This window comes from Fringilla coelebs, assembly GCF_963513975.1.
Source record: "Fringilla coelebs genome assembly, chromosome: 9".
NCBI classification, from domain to species: Eukaryota; Metazoa; Chordata; class Aves; order Passeriformes; family Fringillidae; genus Fringilla; species Fringilla coelebs.
The window spans coordinates 22869777-22890507 of NC_140067.1; the positions used below are offsets into that span (position 1 = coordinate 22869777).

The following is a 20731-nucleotide window of genomic DNA, read 5'->3' on the forward strand; positions in this document are numbered from 1 at the left end:
ATCTAGCTGTCATCACCAGCTTAGAGATAAACCAAATGAGGTGCTGTGATGGCATTGCATGATTTTCTGGGTTTATCATTGTGGTTTGGGAAAGAGCTACATATCTCTCTTGCTTGTCTGATTTCCAAATATGAGTTCAACAGCAAGCCATGCCTCCCATCAGGCTGGTGGGAGCTTTCTCTTCCCCATCCAGTACTTTCTTAGTAGAATGGGGTAAAGAGAGGGATCTTTGCCCAGAAGCAGCCTGTTCCAGTGCTAAAAGCTGGCAGGCAGTGTGCCTTACACCCAGGGCAAGATGCAATCTGTCCCTGACTTCCTAGAGAGCAATTTTCCCTAATTCAGCTAAAAGGCACTCGGAAGTAAAATATTTTACCAATACCAGTTTTGAAACTGATTTCCTAATAGAAATCAGTTTTCATATCTTGGTGAAAGATATGAACCATCTTTAAGAGAAACACAGCAGCCTGCATTTTTTCCTGCTGTGTATATTTTATCATGAGATCAGCTTTTAATTTCTTATTACTCTTAGTTCTGACTTCTGTAGTGTTGTTTTTCAAATACAATGTGGGATTAACACATATTGGCAGACAGTCTGGATAATCATTTCCCCACATTTAGGCTCTGCTTGAGTTGCCATTTCAGTGATGTTTCTCCTGCAAAAGTGAGGGAAAAGGACAAGACTTGCAAAAGGGTGCATTGAATTCCATTTGACACCAACTCACCAAATGCTGCTTGCATGGAAAGTGAGACAGAAGCCACATCAATGATGTAATTAGTACACAATTACCTATTGCTAAGTGTAGATAAGCAGCCCCAGGGTCAGCAAAAGAGGCTACAAATGTACATCTCATTTCCTGACACAATCTGTAAAGATTTAAATAATAATAATATGTGTTCTATTCCAACTTGTTTCATATTTAAATAAACTATGATTTTCTTTCTGTTTCTTGGAGCCCTGAGTGCAGGGGAGGGGGTCTTGAGTCTGCTGCTTGAAAATCTGTGTAATTCAGCCAGTTCACAGTAGAGCTTTTAGTTGCTGGAAGCCTGAATTGGTGCTAAGTTATAAATATTTTGTATATGTAAATATTTCAAAGTGAGAACATAAGTATACATAAACATACATTTTCTCAGCAACTCCCACAAGTGTCAATTTTCATCTATATTGCTCAGACTGTAGTCACAGCATACAAACAGACCTCAAGAAAGAAGAACCAACTGGAAAGGGTACATAAATCAGTCATACTTTACATGCAGCCAGGTACTAAGTACAAGCTTTAAACTTTTGCAATTTTTCTTGTTTCCTACAGATTTGTGATATTGTACCCATTATTAAATAAAAAATAATGAAATTAAGTTGTTTTTTTCCTAGCATTTAAGTATTTTGTGAGCTCAGTGTGTGCTTCTTGGTGAATTCTTCGGAGAATGTGTTGCTGGACCAGCATTTCACCAGACCCACCACCGGTTCAGGGACTTCATTTAAAACACAGACATGAGCACAAGCTGCAGCTTTCTGTAGAGCCTTACATTTGTGAACTGTTATAATTAGAAGTATAACCATGACATTCTTTTAAAATGCAGGTTGTTCTCCAGCCTGAGCATTATCACAGAGCTAACTCATCCAGCCAACATGAGATTCATGCAGTTCAGAGCCAAGGACTGCTATTCTCTTGCTCTGTCCAAACTGGAAAAGGTAAGGAGATTTGCCTTCCCCCCCTTCAGTTTAAATGTTATATTTTTATTACTTTTTCTGATTTTTATAACAAAGATTTCAAAACAAGTGGAAATAGTGAAATGATTTATTGTTGTAGAACTACTGTAAAAGATAATTTTTTTTCAAATTTCTACCCTCATTTAATAATAAAGTTTGATTTGATTTAATCGTTTTACAATATAATATTAATCAATCCCAACTCTCTGGTGGAATTTGATCAAGGGAAAAGAAATATTTTTGGATAATTAAATATTTAGAGCTAATGTTGCTGTCCAAGAGGCTGACACAGGCAATTAACATGGAAAATCTTTTAACTGACTAAATGCTAAAACATTCAGCTTTTATTATAATGTATTTTTTAATTCCTCTTCATTTTAAAGGCACTATAATTGTGTCTTCTGTACACATTTCTGTGTATCTGTGGGAGATATTGGCATTAATGGGACTGTTAGAAAACAGTAATTGCTCTCTGTCAGAATGAGAGGGACAGCAACACTACTGAAATGTTAGCTAAAACCTTCATATTCTATATGTATATTTGGCATTTTCAAATTGTGGAACTGTGGCTGTATGGAGATAAATTTAATCTGCTTTTTCAAAAGACTGTTATCTTAAACAGGTGGAGCATAGGAAGTAATATTGTGCATCTGTTTAAGTCTCTAAACTCAAGGGCAGTCCTCTTTCTCACAGATCTTCCCTGGTGGTCTGACCTACCCACCATATCCTGAGTTTGTGAGAGACAAATAATATCACTGTGACAGTCAGTCTTCAAGGGCAAAAATCCTTCACTACATTCTTTTCTCTCTCCCTATCAGTCTATCAATCACTCTGATTGCTGGGTTCTCTCGTGGTGCAACTCAGATACCTTACATATCTTGGTGAATTTGAATTCATGCCAAAATCATTACCATTATACAGATTTAACATATAATTTCCATTTCCTAGTTGTACTGTAAATTTCCTAAATTTTGGGGATTTCAGAGTTCACTATTTACTGTACAATATTAATGTAGGTAATTTTAATATATACTTCATGGAAAAGAGCCTCTCAATAGAAACTTACCTTCCCAGTCTGGTTTCTTACAGAGGAACTGAATGCTGCCAAAATTCAGCCTGTGTGGATGAGAGAATAAGGACGAGAAGTAAATCTTTTACTCAGCTGAATATCACACTTACATGTCGACCACAAGATGTAAATATCTGAGTGGCCTTTAGTGACTTGTTATCTTTACCTGTAGTGGCATGAAGGCTTGCTCTTGTGTTTAGGGGGTGTTCTGACTGAGACATAGCCTGGAGAGCTCTGAGGAAACCAGACAAAAGTTAGAGAGGAGCTGTTTGAGGAAGGAGGCTCAGCTTTGCTGGGATAATGCCACCCCCACTCCCCTTTAAGGTTTGCCCCTGTGGCTCCTCTAGTTCCTCCCTCCGTGGTAAATCCATGAAGGATAAGCTACACCTGGCTGGAATCTGCATTGCCAGTTCTTCCAGGGGCCAGCAGCTGGCTGGGGCCTTCAACACTGTGTTTCAACCAAGCTTAATGTCTTGGTGTACTGTCTGACAGGGGGTTGGAAATTATTTGTTAACATGTTCCATTAATCTGATTCCACTTGGATTCTGGAATTCTCTGTGGGCTGTCTACTTCAGTGCAGTGAAACCAGGATTTTTATCTCAGTTCTTTCTGTCTTTACATAGGCTCCTTAACTTTTCAAGCAAATATTCTGGAAATATTTCAAAATATTTTAACTTCTTGACTATCTTTATTAATTTATTGTGCAAAAGTTGTGAAGATAGGTAGGAAGCTGAACATTTAATGAACTTCCTATCCAAACTATGCTCTGCTGAAACAGAGGTAGATAAATTATCTTAAAGAACATTTTCTTCATTGCTCTTGCAGTTGCTTGCTGTTAATATTTCCCAGTCAGTTCATCTTAACATTTGCAGAGAGAACTTCACAGGTGGTGCTGTAGTTCATTTGATGTTTCAGAACTCCCTCATGCAAAATGAAAGGCAATTAAAAACTCCAGTAAAAATTACCTAAAGCAGTTGAACATACAGTTGCTTGTTATTTCTGCATTAAGCGCCTCATTTTCAGAAAGACTGAGAATATCAGGCAAGTTGCCTTGAGGTAGCAGTGAGACACACTTGCAAAATTGGCTTTTCAACCTAATGGGCTGCAGAAGACAGATACACAAATCAGATGTCCATCTGCTATTGCAGCTGCAACTTTTCTCATTTTAGAGATAAATAAATCTGACAGTAAACTCAGCACTGGCATAGGAGAAAGCAGTGGCCTTTGTACAAAAGAGAAAAGGAAAAACAACACACCCACGCTCTAAACTTGACATCTGTGTTCTCCATTTGTCTTGCATAAGAAAAAAACTGAGGTAACCATCCCCTCGTTCTTGAGAGAAAGGGTTTGTAGTGTTTTGGATAGGATTCAGACTTCAGTTTGCTATGGTTTTGTTCCAAGTAAATATTGCAGGTGTTACTGATAAAAATTCCAAAGCTGTAAGTGATCATTTTGAAATAAGTACAAGTTCCTATATCTTTTAATCAAACCCAATCCTGTGATTTTGTGTCTTCCAATGGGGATAAGCACACAGATGTTAGGTGAGCAGAAATCCATCTGGCATGGCCCAGTATATTTGCAGTGATTTTTGCCCAGCCATGCTGCTTTTTTAACCTTCAGGATGGGGCCTTCTATTTCCTGTCTCCATTTTTTTTTTCTTTGATATAATTCAGGTATGAAGCAGATTTGAATTAACATTAAGTAATAAAAACCAATAATGACATATGAGTTATAAAAAGAGATTGGTACCTCTTATTATTGGTGTCTTATTTTACATAGATCTCTAGCAATTTACATAAATTCTAAAATTCTACAAGCAATTAGCACACAAATTTGACTGTTGAACTGAGAGGTTTTTAGGAAGTTGTTCCATATCAACACCAGAAAATTTATTTGTTCTATCCTAGAAAGTAGGATTATATTTCTCACAGATCTCTTTGAAGCAAGAATAAAGGAAAAGCAAGGCTGTAGAAGAGATGGAAGGAACCTAAACCAGCCTGGTGCAGTGGTATGAGGGTCAGCAAGGCCAAGGGCCAGGTCCTGCCCTTGGGTCACCATCACCTCTGCAGCACTGCAGGATGGGGCAGAGTGGCTGGAAAGCTGCTCAAGGATGGGGGTACTGGTTGGCAGCCTGAGCCAGGCCGTGTCCAGGTGGCCACAAGGCAAGGGGCATCCTGGGCAGTACCAGAAAGAGTGTGGCCAGCAGCACCAGGGCACTGGCTGAGCCCTGGGCCATTTCTTCCCGTTTGTACCAGATTCTGTTCATGTTTCCTGTTCCTAGGAGACTTCCTGCACCAGTATGACAGTCCACTGTCAGCACCAAGGAATTGGAGCACGTTAACAGGAGCTAAGCACAGTTGATATCCCTCCATCTTTTTCAAACTGATTGGGTGGAATATGCCCATGCAGTTTGAGATGTGGTAACTGAAACAACATATATTCAACCTGGAAAACTGCAGCTGTTGAACAAAGATGCTGCATACCTGTAGGAAGAAACTATGCTGAGAGTAAAGGGATTTTACACTTTTTACTTCTTTCAAGATAATATCTATTTCAAGGTTTTGTTACAGTCCTTCCAAAACCAGCATTAAAAATGTTTTCTGTGTTTTAATTGTTTAACAGAAAGAGCGGGAGAAGGGGTCTAATCTGGCATTTATGTTTCGGCTGCCCTTTGCTGCTGGCAGGGTTTTCAGCATCAGCATGTTGGACACACTGCTTTATCAGGTACTATGAACAGTAATGTGACTTAACACAAGTACTGCCATCCATTTGATTGTGCTTAATTGCTAGATGACCCTATTTTGTGTCATAGGATCCATTAAAGTGTGTCTATACTGGGAGCAATCAATGGCAAAAGAATGAAGCATGCTTGATGTGTTAGTTCAGTTATCAATCCCAAAATCACTCTGTGACTGGCCAAAATCTGATGTTAGATAATTTAATACTGTTAATGTACCTCTCCACAGTCAAATAGCTTTGATAAGGCCTACATGAATTACAGATTCTATAGAGTAATAATGCTTGTGCTCTGCAATAAGAAACGCAGTGCCCATTCCCACACATAGTGTCCCTAACAGAAAGCAACAGAATTACTTTAATATGTAATTTATTAGTCTCCTGCATTTGCTGATAAAGGCTTCAATGACTTCATAGTGTCCTCTGCTCTTACTCATGTTGACTAGACCTGCAGAGGCCCTGTCATTCCACTGTAAAGTAAGCCATGCTTGCCCTTGCAAGGAATGATGCATTCAGTGGTTACAGAGAGACAGTGGGGGAAGAAAAGGCAGCTGTTCAACCTTGGGGCTCAGAATCCAGGAAGCAGTGATGACACTGAGAATCAGGGAGGAGCACAGCTTCAGAGAGTTGAAGAAAACATCAGAAAATACAGTCAGGGCAAATGGAGGCAGTTGTTGCTAGTTTCAGGGTGGAAAATAGGCCAGTATTGCTCAGTCTTCAGCAGTGCCCAGGTTTCCTGCACGCTGTGACACACCAGGACGCCCAAGGAGCAGCCCCCAGCACCACCCTGCAAGGATCAAGGTGCACAGCATAAGCAGGAACACCACCATGGCCACATCTGCTCACCTGAGCAGCCTCCTGCCTTGCCTCTACCTGGGCATAGCCTGAGGAGCTTTAGTACTCAAGTGGAAAACATCCTTGCAGGGAAATGAATTTACTTGGTAATTTGGTGCATGAAAGGTGTTCTTTCATCGCAATTGTACTTCCAAATCAATTTCCTGAAGGCAAATCCAACATAAATAGAAAAGTTCCGGAGCTAAACTTTTTTCAAGAAGCCATTAATATAAAAAACCAGTCAAGTATATGGGCATACATATTTTAAGGTTCTAGAAACAAATCTTTTTGCATCTAAAACATCTTCATAATCATGCCCCAGAATATCAGCATCATATACCACAATATTGAAAAAGAAATATAGTAAAATATAGTAAATATAGTAAAAATACCAAAGACATATATATAGAAACACATCTGTTAATCAACAGCTTCTGCCAGCAGATAAATGACTTCAATATTTTATATTTGCTCCTAACATGAATAATCATGCAATGATTTGACAGAGTAACACCATTTACCAGAAAGTGTTTAAAACAAAGGGCCTCAAATGCTCATTGTCACTTTAATTCCACCTGTCCTTCCTCTGAACTGCTACTGCTCATAGGTGAACTGTCATTTTTCTAGAATTATTTTTCTTACTCCTAATAGCAGCTCTTTGTTCTTTTTCATAGTCCCATTTTCTGTGTTTTTCTTCTGCAAGAAACAGAGCCAATGACATGGGGAACATCAGGGTTCTTCCCATTACAGGCTGAAAGAAAAGCCTTCCAATTCTCTTTAGGACAGTGACTGAAAAAGGAGAACTTGGTCTTGCAAATCCTGGTGAATAAACTTGTTAAACTAATGAAAATTCCATGGCAGAAATGATACTGCCAAGATAACAAATATGTTTAATTTGCAAACAAATTTTATTTGACATGCTCCTTGGCATTTAGCCCATATTAACTGGGAGACTACCAGTACAGAAATTAAAATAGTTGAATCACTATGTATCAAATGAAATCCATCTAGCTTCTGAGTTTGAACAAATCCAGGTTCTATAGCTCTAAAGGATTTCTGGAATACCTTTGTGAGGTATTTCTTTGTGAAAACCTCTTGGTTAGCTGTGTATTTGCAGGAGTCCAGCAGAGCTGCTGTGTGTGCTGCATTCCAAGGGCTGCAATGCTGCCCTGCTACACCTAAATACAGGTGGCAAAGAGCAGCTCAGCCACAGGTAGAAGAGCACCCCTATGGCCCTCTCATTCCAGCAGCCCAACCCAGGAGGAGAAATATTTGTGATTTTAGCTGCTCTGATTCCTGGTCTTAGTCAACACTTCTACACTAAACTTAATTTCTGCTTTTTATCCAATAGCAACACACTGTTTAGCAGAGCAACAAGGCATATCAACCCCTAAAAATCCTTCAGATTATTCATTTTAATAAAATAATAGCAGTGTCACCTCAGAGAGACCCAGTGAGGACTGCAGAGCCATCTAACATCTGCCAGCATTTCTTTTGCACAGAAGAGTTCATTATAATTTCACACCTCGTAAGACTAACACTTCACTTCACTGACACATCCATCTTTGCTTTTCCTGTGCCTTGTTATGCCTTAGTCTGCTGAATCTTGTACAGTCCTTGCAGGCACATGCAGAGCCAATTTAGGAAAACTTCCTTTATATAAGTAAATTCAGCCAAAAGAAAGAAATAGGTATTCCTACAGTGATTAAGTTACTTAAAGAGATGGACTGTAAACACAGATGTCTAATTCCTTTGAAAGTCATACATAGTGCTAATGGTTGCCTACTTCTCTGTTCATTAAAGCTTTTTTCTTTCTTTTCTGTCTCTCCTGTTAAAATATCTTGCAGTCATTTGTGAAAGATTATATGATTTCTATCACAAGACTTCTGCTGGGACTTGACACCACACCAGGATCTGGGTTTCTTTGTTCTGTAAGTTATTAAAAAAAACCCCAATCAGTACAGAATACCAGAGAAGATTCTGTACTGTCTGCAAAATACTTCAACTTTCTTTGTATGGCATTTCCTTTTGTGAAAGTTCAGGGAAGGCCATCTGTTTCCTTTTTCATCAGGGAGAAGACAAGGAAATTAAACAGAAAACATATGCATTTTTAGTTCCATAGCAAAAACATCTCCTTGAGAAAACACAGTGCGTTTTGTTCAGCAGAAAATTGGAAAGTCAGGAAAACACAGGAATAATGCATTTTATATGAAATAGCAATGGCAGTTCAGCAACCAGTATATAAATTAGGTATATAAAAGCCAGGAAGCATTACCTGTATTGTGCAGCCTGCCCAGGACTATCTTCCAATCCCCATTCCTATGGGCAATAAAGGCCATGAGTAGTTTTTATAGAAAGATCTGGTGAATTAAATGACTAGGAGTTGGAGTTCAAAAGTCATCTTGTTATTATATATGTCAGTATTCCCCAATGCAATTTAACTGTGTATATACACAAATAAAAACACAATGGAAGTAATTTTTACTAAAAAAACCCCCACTTTTATGTTTCCTCCCACACCCATTATACTCTGGGTAGCAAACAGATCACCACAACTTGAGTTGTAAAAGTTGCTTTGTGGCCATCTATAAAGAATGGCAGGAAGGTATCAATGAAGATTTTAAAAAGTTGCTTAAATAAAAATTACATATTTCTTGGTCAGTCATTAAGCTTCATTACAGTGAATGCAAGAACACTTGAAAGTACAATTGAATCTCTAAAAAGGAACTCATACATCTCAAAATAAAGCTAGTAATGAAGTAAGTGAATGTCATGTAAGACTTCTTGTCCCACTTATGCTTAGTGTACTACTTCCTCCCACATATTCAGCCTGCAGTCTGGAGGACAAAATTCAAATTCAAACTCATGCACTCCAGTCTGTCCATACCGGTTTCATACTGATGACAATATTTTGTTTATTCATTTATATTTTAGTCAAAAATAGACACTGTGTGAGGGCTGCCATGTGAATTTTACGTAGTCTTAAACCAAGACCAGAAGTTCATAATGCTAAACTGCTTCCACTACAGTGTCTTCTAAACAGGGAGAAAGCAAAAGAAACAGTCTGACAAAGTCAATAGAAGTTGCAGATTTGTTGTAGAGCAAAGGTGCAACACTACACTGGGATACTTACCAGCTAGTGTTTAGTTTTGGGGTTTTTTTTCATGAGTAGCATAGTGAACAAGTGATAAACCCTCAAGAGTTAAAATTCCTCCCTCCTATTATTATTTGCTCAGATGAAAATCACAGAAGAGGATCTGTGGATTAGGACATATGCCAGACTGTATCAGAAGCTTTGTTCCTCTACAGGAGACATTCCAATTGGAGTCTACAGGACAGAATCCCAGAAGCTCACAACATCTGAGGTGGGTCACCCACCCTGCTGGCTGCTCACATAACCCAGGCTGAGCCCCAGGCTCCAGCAGTGCCCAGGGCCAGTGCACACCTGGCCTTTGGTTCCTGTGCTCCCCTCCTGGAATGGGTGGATGGGAGCCAAGGGGCAGCTGGGCACGGCCAGGAGCGGCTCAGGAGCGAGCTCTGCTCTGACCTCACTGTGCTTGCTAACAGCAGGGCTTGTACCAAACCCTTCACCAGGCCCTCTGGCCCTTGTGCCAACAGTGCCAGCACTGTGTCTCAAAACAGGTGGCATTTCACTGCTCATGTGACCTTCTAATTCATTCTCTTGTTGCTCATTTCTATTTAGTGTTATTCAAAGTAATGTGGGATCTCTCTAGATTTAGCTGCTGAACAGTGGTAATATTTCATATATGTATTTCTGTGTTTGCCACATAAATGTGTACATTTCTCCATCTCTCTGTTTATAAAAAATGACAAAAATACTTTTTCCTGACTATTTAACATACTTTTTTTTGTTTGGGAAGCTTTGATTTCTGTTGTGTATTATCCATTTGTTTACATGACCATTAGTACTGCCATCCCATTAAACCATGGCTTTCAAATGCAACAGTGAGCAACAAGTCTCTCTTCTGAAATATTCATAGTTTAAACTAATTTCCAAGATAGGTAATTTATATTTTATTTTCCATATTTCAGAAAATTATTAGAAAACATTCAGGCATATAATGCTTAATGGCAAGATTTGCTCCTGAGGAAGTACACCAAGCTGAAGTTAGTTTTATAAAAGGGTGATAAAAAAGCTGGGCAAGATCCCACCCAGCTCATGGGAATATCTCTTTGTGGACCATCACTGTCTCTGCAGGTGGCTTTTACAGCTTAGCCAGTGGACTCTGTCACTGTAGTCATCTCTTTTGAACTATAGCAGCCTTAACATAAGCCATCAAAATCATTCCTTGGAGAAGAATGTAGTCAGCCTCACTGCTAATATGAAAAAAAGGTCTGTCACAGCCTTCCACTAAAGAGAGGACATACTAGATTTTAAGAATTCATTAAATAAGGATAGGATAAAATTCATGGCAGTGCTTTATTCTCACATTCAGGGCTGGCTCTTTAACTTCAGGTCACAAAAAGAGAATGAGGAGTTCTGCTATTACTTCCTATCAACTTTCACAAGTAATCTCACAAAGAATTTGAGTTAAATCAGGTAGAAGATTAAGGAAGGGAGGTTAGAGAAACCTCCTTGTTAAATTTTCAAATTGTCAGGTGTTGGAAAAATGTGGAAGATCCTTTATTAAGTGAACAAAATGCAGTTGTTGGTCTTTCTAAGCTGAAGTCTCTGAACGCAGACCTTTAGTGGTATTTTCACACAGTGGTATTGGTGTGATTTGTGCAATTTCTTGTTTAGTGAGTCAGAATTTGTGTAACCTTTTCTCTCTAGAGAGGGGCAGGGAAATCTCCCCTCACCTACCTATTCCCCAGAATACAAAAGAGCAACATCTTGCTCTGCATCTGTGGCCTTTATGGATAGAGACCTACAGACACAGAGGTGCTGAAAGGCCCAATCTTTCTGCAAAGTGTTTATTTTGAAGTTAAAGGATTTTTTTACTTATTTCACTAAGAAATATTAGCATGGGTTATCATTTTAGCTTTTCAATACATTAAGTCAGAAGAATGTCATTGGGTAAGATCTTTAAAATGGAAAAAAGAGAAAAGTAGTTCATTCTTTTTACTCAGGAACTATGAACTTATAGCCATAAATTTGAAGGTTTATAACTCAGAGAACCTTTAACATGATTATCAATTCGAGTTTAAACAGAGATAAGAAACTAAATTTGTACTGTACATACCTGGATGCTGTCAGGTAATAATAACATGGGTAACTTGAGTCACGAGGACAAAATATGCCAAAATTAATATTTAATATGTACAGTTTATCCTTTGGCACTTCCTTTTTCACTATGCACATGAGAAGCTCTCGCTTCACTAACAGATACTCATAACTTCTTTAAAATTAAAGCAAGTTTTTTGTGACCCAGTAACTAAATAAGAAGTGAATCTGGCCTGCCTCTCAATGACTATCACACCTATGACCCAAACCATTTCCACCACACTCAAAAAATGTAAAAAAGAGATACAAAATCTTTTCATTACCTGTATGTCTGCTTTTCTGTGGCTCCTGTTTAATAGTCCATATTTGTTTCTTTAGATTCACTTCTGTTTAAATTGTCTTTTGTTTTCTTTTTCCCCTTCCTTTGTCAGTCACGAGAAATGGCTTCACAAGTAAGTATTTGCTTATTGTCTGCCTGTTTCTGGGTGTCCTGGTTGAGGCAAGCCTCACACAGCTGCTGGCTTGCTTGCTCCCCCAAGGTGGGATGGGGAGAAAACTGGGAGGCTGAAAGGGAGAAATCTCTTGGGCTAGGTAAAGGCAGCTTGATAAGTTAAGTAAAAGCAAAGTTTGCTTACACTTCTGATGGGCATGGGGTGTTTGGCCATCTCCAGGAAAGCAGAGCTCTGTCAAGCATCTCATTCCTTCATCTTCCTGCAGAGCAAAGCACCCTGGATAAGAGATATCACTTTGGTCATTTGGGATCAGGTGTCCTGGCTGTGTCCCCTCCCAAACTTCTTGTGCTCTCCCCAGCCCTCTTGCTGCTGGGGTGGGTGAGAAGCAGAAAATGCCTTGGCTCAGTGTAAGCACCACTCAGCAGTAAGGAAAACATCCCCATGATTAACACATTATCATCACAAATCCAAAACACAGTCCATACAGGCTGCTATGAAGAAATATAACTCAATCCCAGCCAGAAACTGTACAAGTGGTCCAACTGTGGGAGTGAAATCCTCAGAGAAAATGGAACTGTGCAATGGATCATCCTTGAGTAAATTGATCTTAAAGCAACATTGTTCTGGACACAAACAGCTTGCTAAAATCTGAAAGCTGACAGACTGGGAATTTCAAATATGTCCTGTGGAATTCTGGTTCCTTTTGGGCCTGCTCCTGTTGAATTCTGAAGGTAACAAATCATCTTTACAGTGAAAATATCATCTGGTGAAAGCCTTAAGCTTACACACATTAAATGCTAGTGGAGCAAAATCCCCAGGTTTATCACAAAAGGAAAATGTGGCTGTACTTAGCAATGGTTTAGACAGCTTTTGGAGCAGAAAAGCATTTCTAGAGCCCTGGATGCAAGTAGCATTCTTGATAGGCAGAGCAGTAAAATTTAGCTAATATAGAACTTGCAGTAAGGTAAAAAAGGAGTCCCTGCTTCAGACTGGAGCAGATGAAACTACACCTTCAAACTATTTCACTTCTTACACACAGCTCCTAGGGAGCAGCAAGGCAAGGGAGCAAAAATCTGAAGTTAATCGTGTTTGGTGTTATCAACACAGATATCTCAATCATATCATCTCAAATATGTACACTGGTGTGTCTGTGACTACATTCCCATTCCTGCCATGTGTTGACCAGCCTAATATTTAGAGTTTAGGGCATGAAACATTCTGTTAGAGCATCATGCCTGAGTAGGTCACAGCTGTCTGGAAGAACAAGTGAGCAATCACACCCTTCAGAGCACTCAGTGGGGTATGTGAGACAGGAACCTGCCTTGAAAAAACAAAAAGCAAACACAACCAAGGGTTTAAAGAAAGGGAAGTGTTTGGGGTTTGATTGTTTTGCTGTTTGATCAGGTTTGTTTGTTGCTTTTTTCTTTTACACAGATAGTGTAAAAGCTAGTTTGCTCAAAGGTGAAAAATAAAAGTATCTTTCACACTGTATCCAGCTTACTCATATCAAAGTACTGTTTTATGGACCCCAGAAACCTCACAGATCTGTGGTGAGCCTCTTAAAGGTTGTATTCAGCACCGATGAGGTCAACTGAATCTTGCTTTCAGATTTCATGTTAGTGGGCAAAGGACATTCAGTAGCTCCTCTGTTAAATTTCCTTTATTCACTGATTGCTACCAGCATATTCTGCCTGAGGGGATTCACACAAATTCAGCTTGTTCATTTACACCATCTTTGTTTTATACTTTATGTATTTATCTTAAACACTCACCACATTGAAACCTGTGACCAGTACCCTAGTAATGTGCTTTTACTGACACCATGAAGGACTATACTATTTCAACATCAATAACAGACATTCAAATAGCACAAGAGGAACTCAGGATTGTTAAGGAAGTTTTGAAACTAGAAATTAAACTACTCATTACATCTAAAATACACATTGAAACAATTTATCTTAAAATTTATCTTTTGAAATGTTTCCTCTCATGTTCTCTAGGAACTTTTCTATGCTAGAAATACACCTGTAGTCCCTCCACCTGTGTTATTTCAGTACTTGTACATGCACATACCATTAGTCTTATTTGGGCGGCATAAGGAAAACAGAGCAACACAGCAACAGATTTTGGCTCCTAATTATGGGGGGGGATTTGTCACTACATGAGTAATATCACTATTCTTTATGGTAGGAATCAATTACTGCTTTCACAAGAGGTGCCCTGAATCACACTGAAGGTTATGCATCCTGATTTCATGTGTGCTGGAAGGTCAGGAAGGCCTGGGAATTTGAGACACAGGTAACAGGCATGTTCTACCTGTGGTCATAAGAGAGTACTGAAAACACTGCAGCCAAAGTTGAGCCATTAGTTAATGAATCCACAACACACATGTAAAAAGCAGTTACACAACTTGGATTTCTGAAAATGTGCAGACTGGGAAGAAAGTCATTCTGGACTGATTCCTAGATTCAGGAAGAGCAATGTCAGAAGGCTAAATTTGCTCTTCTCAGAAGCACAGTGCAGTTGGGCAGAAAGTATCACTTACCTGCTTTTGCACCTGATAAAAGTATTTAAGTTATAAATGAGCTTTTTACATGAAAAGTCAAAGTCTAGTAAAGGGTGCCCAGTTCAGGAACACTTGATAAGTACAAAGAGCTGAATCCCCTCAGCTCCATTGCAGCCAAACCCCATGTCCAGCAGCACTGGACAGAGAGGAGAGAACATCTTCATCTGCTTCCATCTAACCAGCCCTTCATCTCTCTTGCCCTTTTCCTTTCAAGTCTCAAATCTCCATCAGCGTGGAGGAATGGGAGGACACCAAGGACACCAAGGAGCAGTTCAGCTGCCGTGGCAACCACCGCAACTCGACCTCCAGCGACCAGTCCGAGCACCCGCTGCTGCGGAGGAAGAGCATGCAGTGGGCACGGCGCCTGAGCAGGAGGGCCCCCAGGCACTCTGCCAAAACTGCTGAGAAGATCAACCAGCAGAGAATGAACCTCTACAGGAGGTCAGAAAGGCAGGAGCTCGCTGAACTCGTCAAGAACAGAATGAAGCACCTGGGCCTCTCTCCAGCAGGATACGGTACCACTATACAGTACTTCAATAGCAACATTAGCATGGTGCAAGGTGAACTCTTGTAAGAAATGATGGAGCCAAAACCAAAACACTAAGTTTATGATAGTGCTTTTTGTTTTGTTGCTTTAGCTTTGGGTTGGTTTGTTTTTTTTTTCATTTACTAAGAGTAACGTGGAGTGTTTTTAATGCATTCTATTATCACCCATTCCTATGCTGAGATGGAAGGCTCAAAAGGTAGCATGTCAGTCACATTTATATTTAGTAGATGATATGTGCATGGTGAATTTATAAATATTCCCCAGTCATTGAACAGCTGCACCATATTTCCACAAAGCTCTTGAAATAAAGATGAAGTCAGGGCTGTTGTGAAGTTCACTCATGTCAGGGCAGGGAGTTGTTTATATGTGAGGGATGTTGCCTTTTCCCCACTATTTTCAAAAATAATGCCAAATTATCATATGACAGTCATTTTTAGAAAGCATGTTTCACTAGGTCTCTAGAGGCCATTTTTATCCATCAAATCGTTCTCCAGCAAGGCTGATGTCAGGTTGCTTTTTAGTTTGTAGGGTTGTTTTGGGGTTTTTTAAGCTATGGACAAGAGCTCTGTAACACTTTTTAACACATGCACCACAACTGCCTAGGTTGCCTGTCTCTGGCTTTGGCCCTGTAGCATGTTGGGTGGAAACCCCAGGACTATGGGCTCTAATTTCCTACAAACACCAGGAATTTCTAGATATGTAAATACAGGCTCTTCATTCCACAACCCATCTGAATAATTTCTATGCCTTCTTTCTTAAAGTTTCTGTACAACTCTCTGCAGAAAGATTCAGGCCTAAATATTTTCCAGGGCTTTCACAGGCAACAATAACATTTGATAAAACAGAAAAATGTTTTGTAATTTAATTTTTATATTAATAACAAGAACACTTTGTTGTATTCCTGCTTTTCTTTTCAAATCCTAGTTAAAAGCCAAAAGTAAATATTCATTTAATTACTCAAATTTAGGACTATTAGATACCATCCTCAAAGCAGCAAAATCTTGATAGTTAAATGCTTTACCTGATTACATTTATCTGATTCTGATTTATACATTTTCCTAAAAAGCTACAGAGGATTTGACACAGAAGCACTGCCTCTCCTTTTGCTTCTTCTTTAGTCTGATAAGATTAAAACCAGTCTCACTGCAGCAGCCCAAGGAGTGTGCCAAGAGAAAATTATACAAAAAGATATTTCAATAGCAGCTACAAAAGTGTAGCTTAAACCTTAAAAATAAAAATTATCAGCCTTCATTTCAACCCATCATTAGGAGAGCAGTTAAAAATGCAAGAGACATATCAATTTCCATTTATACAGCCTTCACATTTCAAGCCCTTGGCAGAGGTGATAAAAGGGAAGTGCTTCCTAGATAAATAGAAAAAGGAGAAAAAAGGTTTATGTTGACCAAATTTGGAAATGTATGAGAATGCCACACACCTGTATTTAACCTTTGCCATCATTTGAACTTGATGCCAAGCTAAGCTGCAGCAGAGATTGGTAAATCCCACTGAAATTGGGTTACATTCAAATTGCTGCAACTGAAAAAAAACAGAAGATTTTTAAAACATTAGAAAACAGGATGTTTTCACAGCTGATAACTCAAAAGATAACCTGATAATGTCAGGTAGTTTCAATATGAGTACAGTTGAAAAGTAATTGCTAAACTTATTTGAAATCACTCTGACACCAAACACTTTTTTGCAGCTCTATGAACTTTCATCAAATTAATATGTCAGAAGTAAGGCTTCTCACAATTCATTTGTAAATGTAATTTACTTGGTACTTTTTTCCCCTGTCCTCTAGATGAAATGAATGATCATCAGAACACCCTTTCCTACATCCTGATCAACCCTTCTCCAGATACAAGATTAGAGCTGAATGATATAGTGTAAGTTAAAGCACACACATAAAAAACACTCACAAGACGTGTAAAACAAAAAAGGAGACTTCTATTTAAAGTAACACCAAATTATACTACATATGTATATACTTAAAATACAATATAAATATATGATACATACATTTTAATGTTGTTAACTTGTCATCTTCCTCTTACTCTGTATTTTAAATTGAAAAAATCTAACGAATGCTACCACAGGAACTAAACCAAGCTCCTTCAAAGCAGCTCTAAGTCTTGCTCAGGTCTTTTCAACATTACAACTGTATGCACTTACCCTGGCTTGCACCATGTTGTTTTAGTGACAGCTGTGGTTTCTTTTTGTAGATACTTGATCCGACCTGACCCATTGACTTATGTTCCAAATGCTGGGCCCAGCCGAAAGAACAGCTTCTGCAATACAGTGGGACAGGACACCAGGGAGGAGACACAGCTTTGATATGGAACTCACCACAGCATTCAGAGACAGTTTTATACACATGCTGTTTCCACTAACCATTTTGCAAACTGAGTGGTATATTTTATTCAGATTTTGGAAACAAAATGACAGTGGGTAAGTGACCAAATGCAGAAATGTGGTGCCTAGAAACTCTGATTTCAGGGATTGTCAGGTCTGTGGCCTGTTCATGATAGTTGAACTTTGTCAGCCTAACAAAATGATGATACCTGTTGCTATTTAACCCACATGAACAAATGTCAGATTCCACCACGTTTTGCTTAGATGCTCCTAAGCATATTTAGGTGGCAGCATGTCAGTGACTGAGCTTCTGACCAATGTCAGATCATCTGATGCCCATAGAGAGATAATGCCTGATTTGTAGTAGCAAATATGTTAATACCTAAAGCTGCCAACAAGGCTTTGTGTGTCAAGAATTCAGTCTTTGAAATAATTTTCAGTTTCAGCCTGCCACCCATTTTTATTAACACAGATTAGTTTCAGTCCCATTTTAGCCTCCAGGACCTGGGTTGTTGCTCCTTGGGTTTGCACAGACCAGGTTGAATGACACAACCTGGTCACACTGCAGAGGCTGAGATTGAGACACATCAATGACAGAAGAGCCCAGCTGCAGGAAAGTCCCTCTCATCTCACACAGGCAGCTCTCCCAACACTGGCAAAAAAACTGGGAAGTTACTGTGTGAAGCTGCATACAGTGGTAGCTCAGGTGAAACACAACCCTTTGAACCTTGGTGGGTTTTTCTATAGAAACCTGAGTAGATTATAACACAGAAGTGGAAGCATCCCTCTAGGGAATGATTCCTACTACAAGCCCTTAAGATTTTCATGACTATGCCAGAACTACAGTTTGTCCATAGCATTTCATGCCTAGTCATCCAGATTACCCAAAAGTGATATGTTTTTACATGAAATTATGTATCTCATTGAAGATTAAAGAGATTTATAACCCATTCCACAAAATGAATGTAATTCCACATAGTGTGAAAAAGCATTTTGGATCTAAAACCTGTGCTTCGGCATGATGTAGACAAGAAAGCATCTGCTCATGTCAGAAGCAACTACAGTTGGTCAAGCTTTCTACAGAATTAAGCATGTCTGTCCATGACCTTTCAAGATCATTGTCATAAATGGGGAAGAACATACTTGAGGTTTTAAACCCCCTTCTGTTGCAAGTGTCCACATAGAACCAAGTAATTTTGCAGGTAGTCTAATATGGAAAAAATTATTATTCTCTGAACTCCCTTGATGTCCTATTTGTAAAAAAAAAAAAAAAAACCAGTCAAAATCATTTCTATCTCTTGTATATTAATTGGCAGAAGTATATTTTATTTCTGAAACAGAAACCACTACCAAGTTGCCCAGTAAGCAGCTCGTGGATGTGAGCCTGTTTATCAGCGTTATAAGGATACTAAAATCAAGTCACGTTCATATTAGGAATGACAGCAAATCTGCTTTTACTTCCTGCCTTCCTCTTAATATTCCAAGGTTTAACAATTCAGTAGTTCTGCTTAGAGTCCGTTACTGCTCAGTGCTTTTCCACACTTGAGTCATTCACTAGTTTATTCACAGATAAAGTATTTCAAATGGGCACTGTGGGAAACAAAGAAACATTTGAAACAGCTGCACAGACTGAAGTCTACATTTTTTCAGAAAGAAAAAGAAACAGTATATGGTACAGGATCTTGTCCAAGACCTGTCATAGAAGTTACCCAGAAGAGCTTGCATGTGCAGTGTGAATAACTTTTCTATTTTTAATACCTTCAGGGAGAAGACTCTATTCCAGTTAAATATTTTTTTTAAAAATACAAGTTTCTTAAAAATGTTCATTCCAAAATACTAGAAGGATCTCTTGTTGCATACTGAAGGCTTCTCTAATGGAGTCTCAAAGTAGCAGAGAGGCTTCCAGAACCATGGCTTCCTCCAGGAGGCAAGCTGGATATTCTGCTTTTAGCCTGAGTCACAGTTCACAGGAATTCCTGTGTGTGTACAGCACACACCACTGATTTAAGGACTCTCTGCCAAAAGGATCCATAGTGAGGCCTTGAGTCCTCCCATTTAACAGCCCATAAAGCAGCTGAAATAAGCAGCCAGGTGTGTCCATTTGCCCACTTAACTCAGCAGAATTGCTGCTCAGCTAGATTGGAATAGTGGTATCTAATGTGACCTGGTATTTCTCCAGGCCTAATGAATTTCTAATTGCTCATTAGCCCCAGAAGATTTGCTAAAGCAAACACAAAGACAGCTGGAGACTCTTGGAGTCCCTAAAATGAATGCAAGGCAATCTTTGTGAACCAAACACTTAGTTCTCTTCAAAATCTGCCGAAGATAAGCAAGGTAATAAAAGCTAACAGCAGCTTCTGATGAAGCAGAAGTTCTAATAACCCATGAATAATGTACCACAAAGTTCAGCTATTCAGAATAATGCTGTCTTTCATGTTGAAAGCAGAACAGGTTTGCTTCCTCTGGAATATCTTCACAGACAGGCTGCATTCTAGTGGGATTTTGATCTTCCAAGACCAGCCTAAGCACCACTGCATTAACCCTGGATGAGACAGTATGCACAGTCCCTCAGTGGCCAGGAAGATGATTCTTTAATGGTCATCCTACAGGCAATCTTATGTTCACACACTTTTTTCTCATCATGATTATCAGAAATGTAACACAAGCCTAACTGGACTGGAGACCAGACTGAGGAGCAGGAGTCTCAAGGCTCAGTGCTGGAGAAGGGATGATGAAGTTCTAGAATGAGCAGAGTCAGATGACTGTTGAACAGAGGGGATTGAGCAAGCAACAATTCACTAAGTAGAGGGAGAAATGTGGAGCTGTGAAAAAAAGATTATTTCTATTTGTGCTAACTGTATGTATTTTTCCTCCTGGCTCACTTCTATCAACAACCCAAAGATGGCCCTGTTCCCCAGCACTGCCTTAGCACAGCCCAAGCAGTTTGGTACCCAAGTCACAGACCCAGAGAGGGAAGTGCTAGCTGATAATAATTGCTTCATTCTCAAGGGAATCTCCAGCAAAGCCACAACCTATGAAAATGTGTTACCTAGTCTGCAATAAAAAAGTCACAAGAACTTTTTTAATGGCATTCAGTGTGTTTCCTTAACTGTTTCACTCCAATTCACAACACACATGAATTCATGTACAAAGTAAAAAGCATAAAGTTCTTGAGTTTTTAAAACCTGCCGTGGAAATGAATTAGTGAAGTTGTGACATTTTGTCTCAGAAATTAAGAACAGTTATTTCCCAGCATAGATATTTTCTCTCTCACAAACAACT

At 39.2% G+C, this 20731-nt stretch overlaps 1 protein-coding gene across 4 annotated transcripts in view; it reads left to right on the forward strand.

Annotated features, from left to right (window-relative positions):
* Positions 1–20530, forward strand: part of KCNT2 (potassium sodium-activated channel subfamily T member 2) — a 114240-nt gene extending 93710 nt beyond the window's left edge. For 2 of the 4 annotated variants that reach the window (XM_084210914.1, XM_084210912.1), the window contains 8 exons: positions 1579–1690; positions 5400–5501; positions 8195–8278; positions 9584–9712; positions 11964–11984; positions 14765–15065; positions 16899–16983; positions 17320–20530. In XM_084210914.1, coding sequence (XP_084067040.1) covers positions 1579–1690; positions 5400–5501; positions 8195–8278; positions 9584–9712; positions 11964–11984; positions 14765–15065; positions 16899–16983; positions 17320–17431 — 946 coding nt within the window. In that variant the 3' untranslated portion in view covers positions 17432–20530. The remainder of the gene's footprint in view (positions 1–1578; positions 1691–5399; positions 5502–8194; positions 8279–9583; positions 9713–11963; positions 11985–14764; positions 15066–16898; positions 16984–17319) is intronic. The other 2 variants (XM_084210911.1, XM_084210913.1) reach the window with 1 other exon arrangement.
* Positions 20531–20731: the final 201 nt, after the last annotated feature.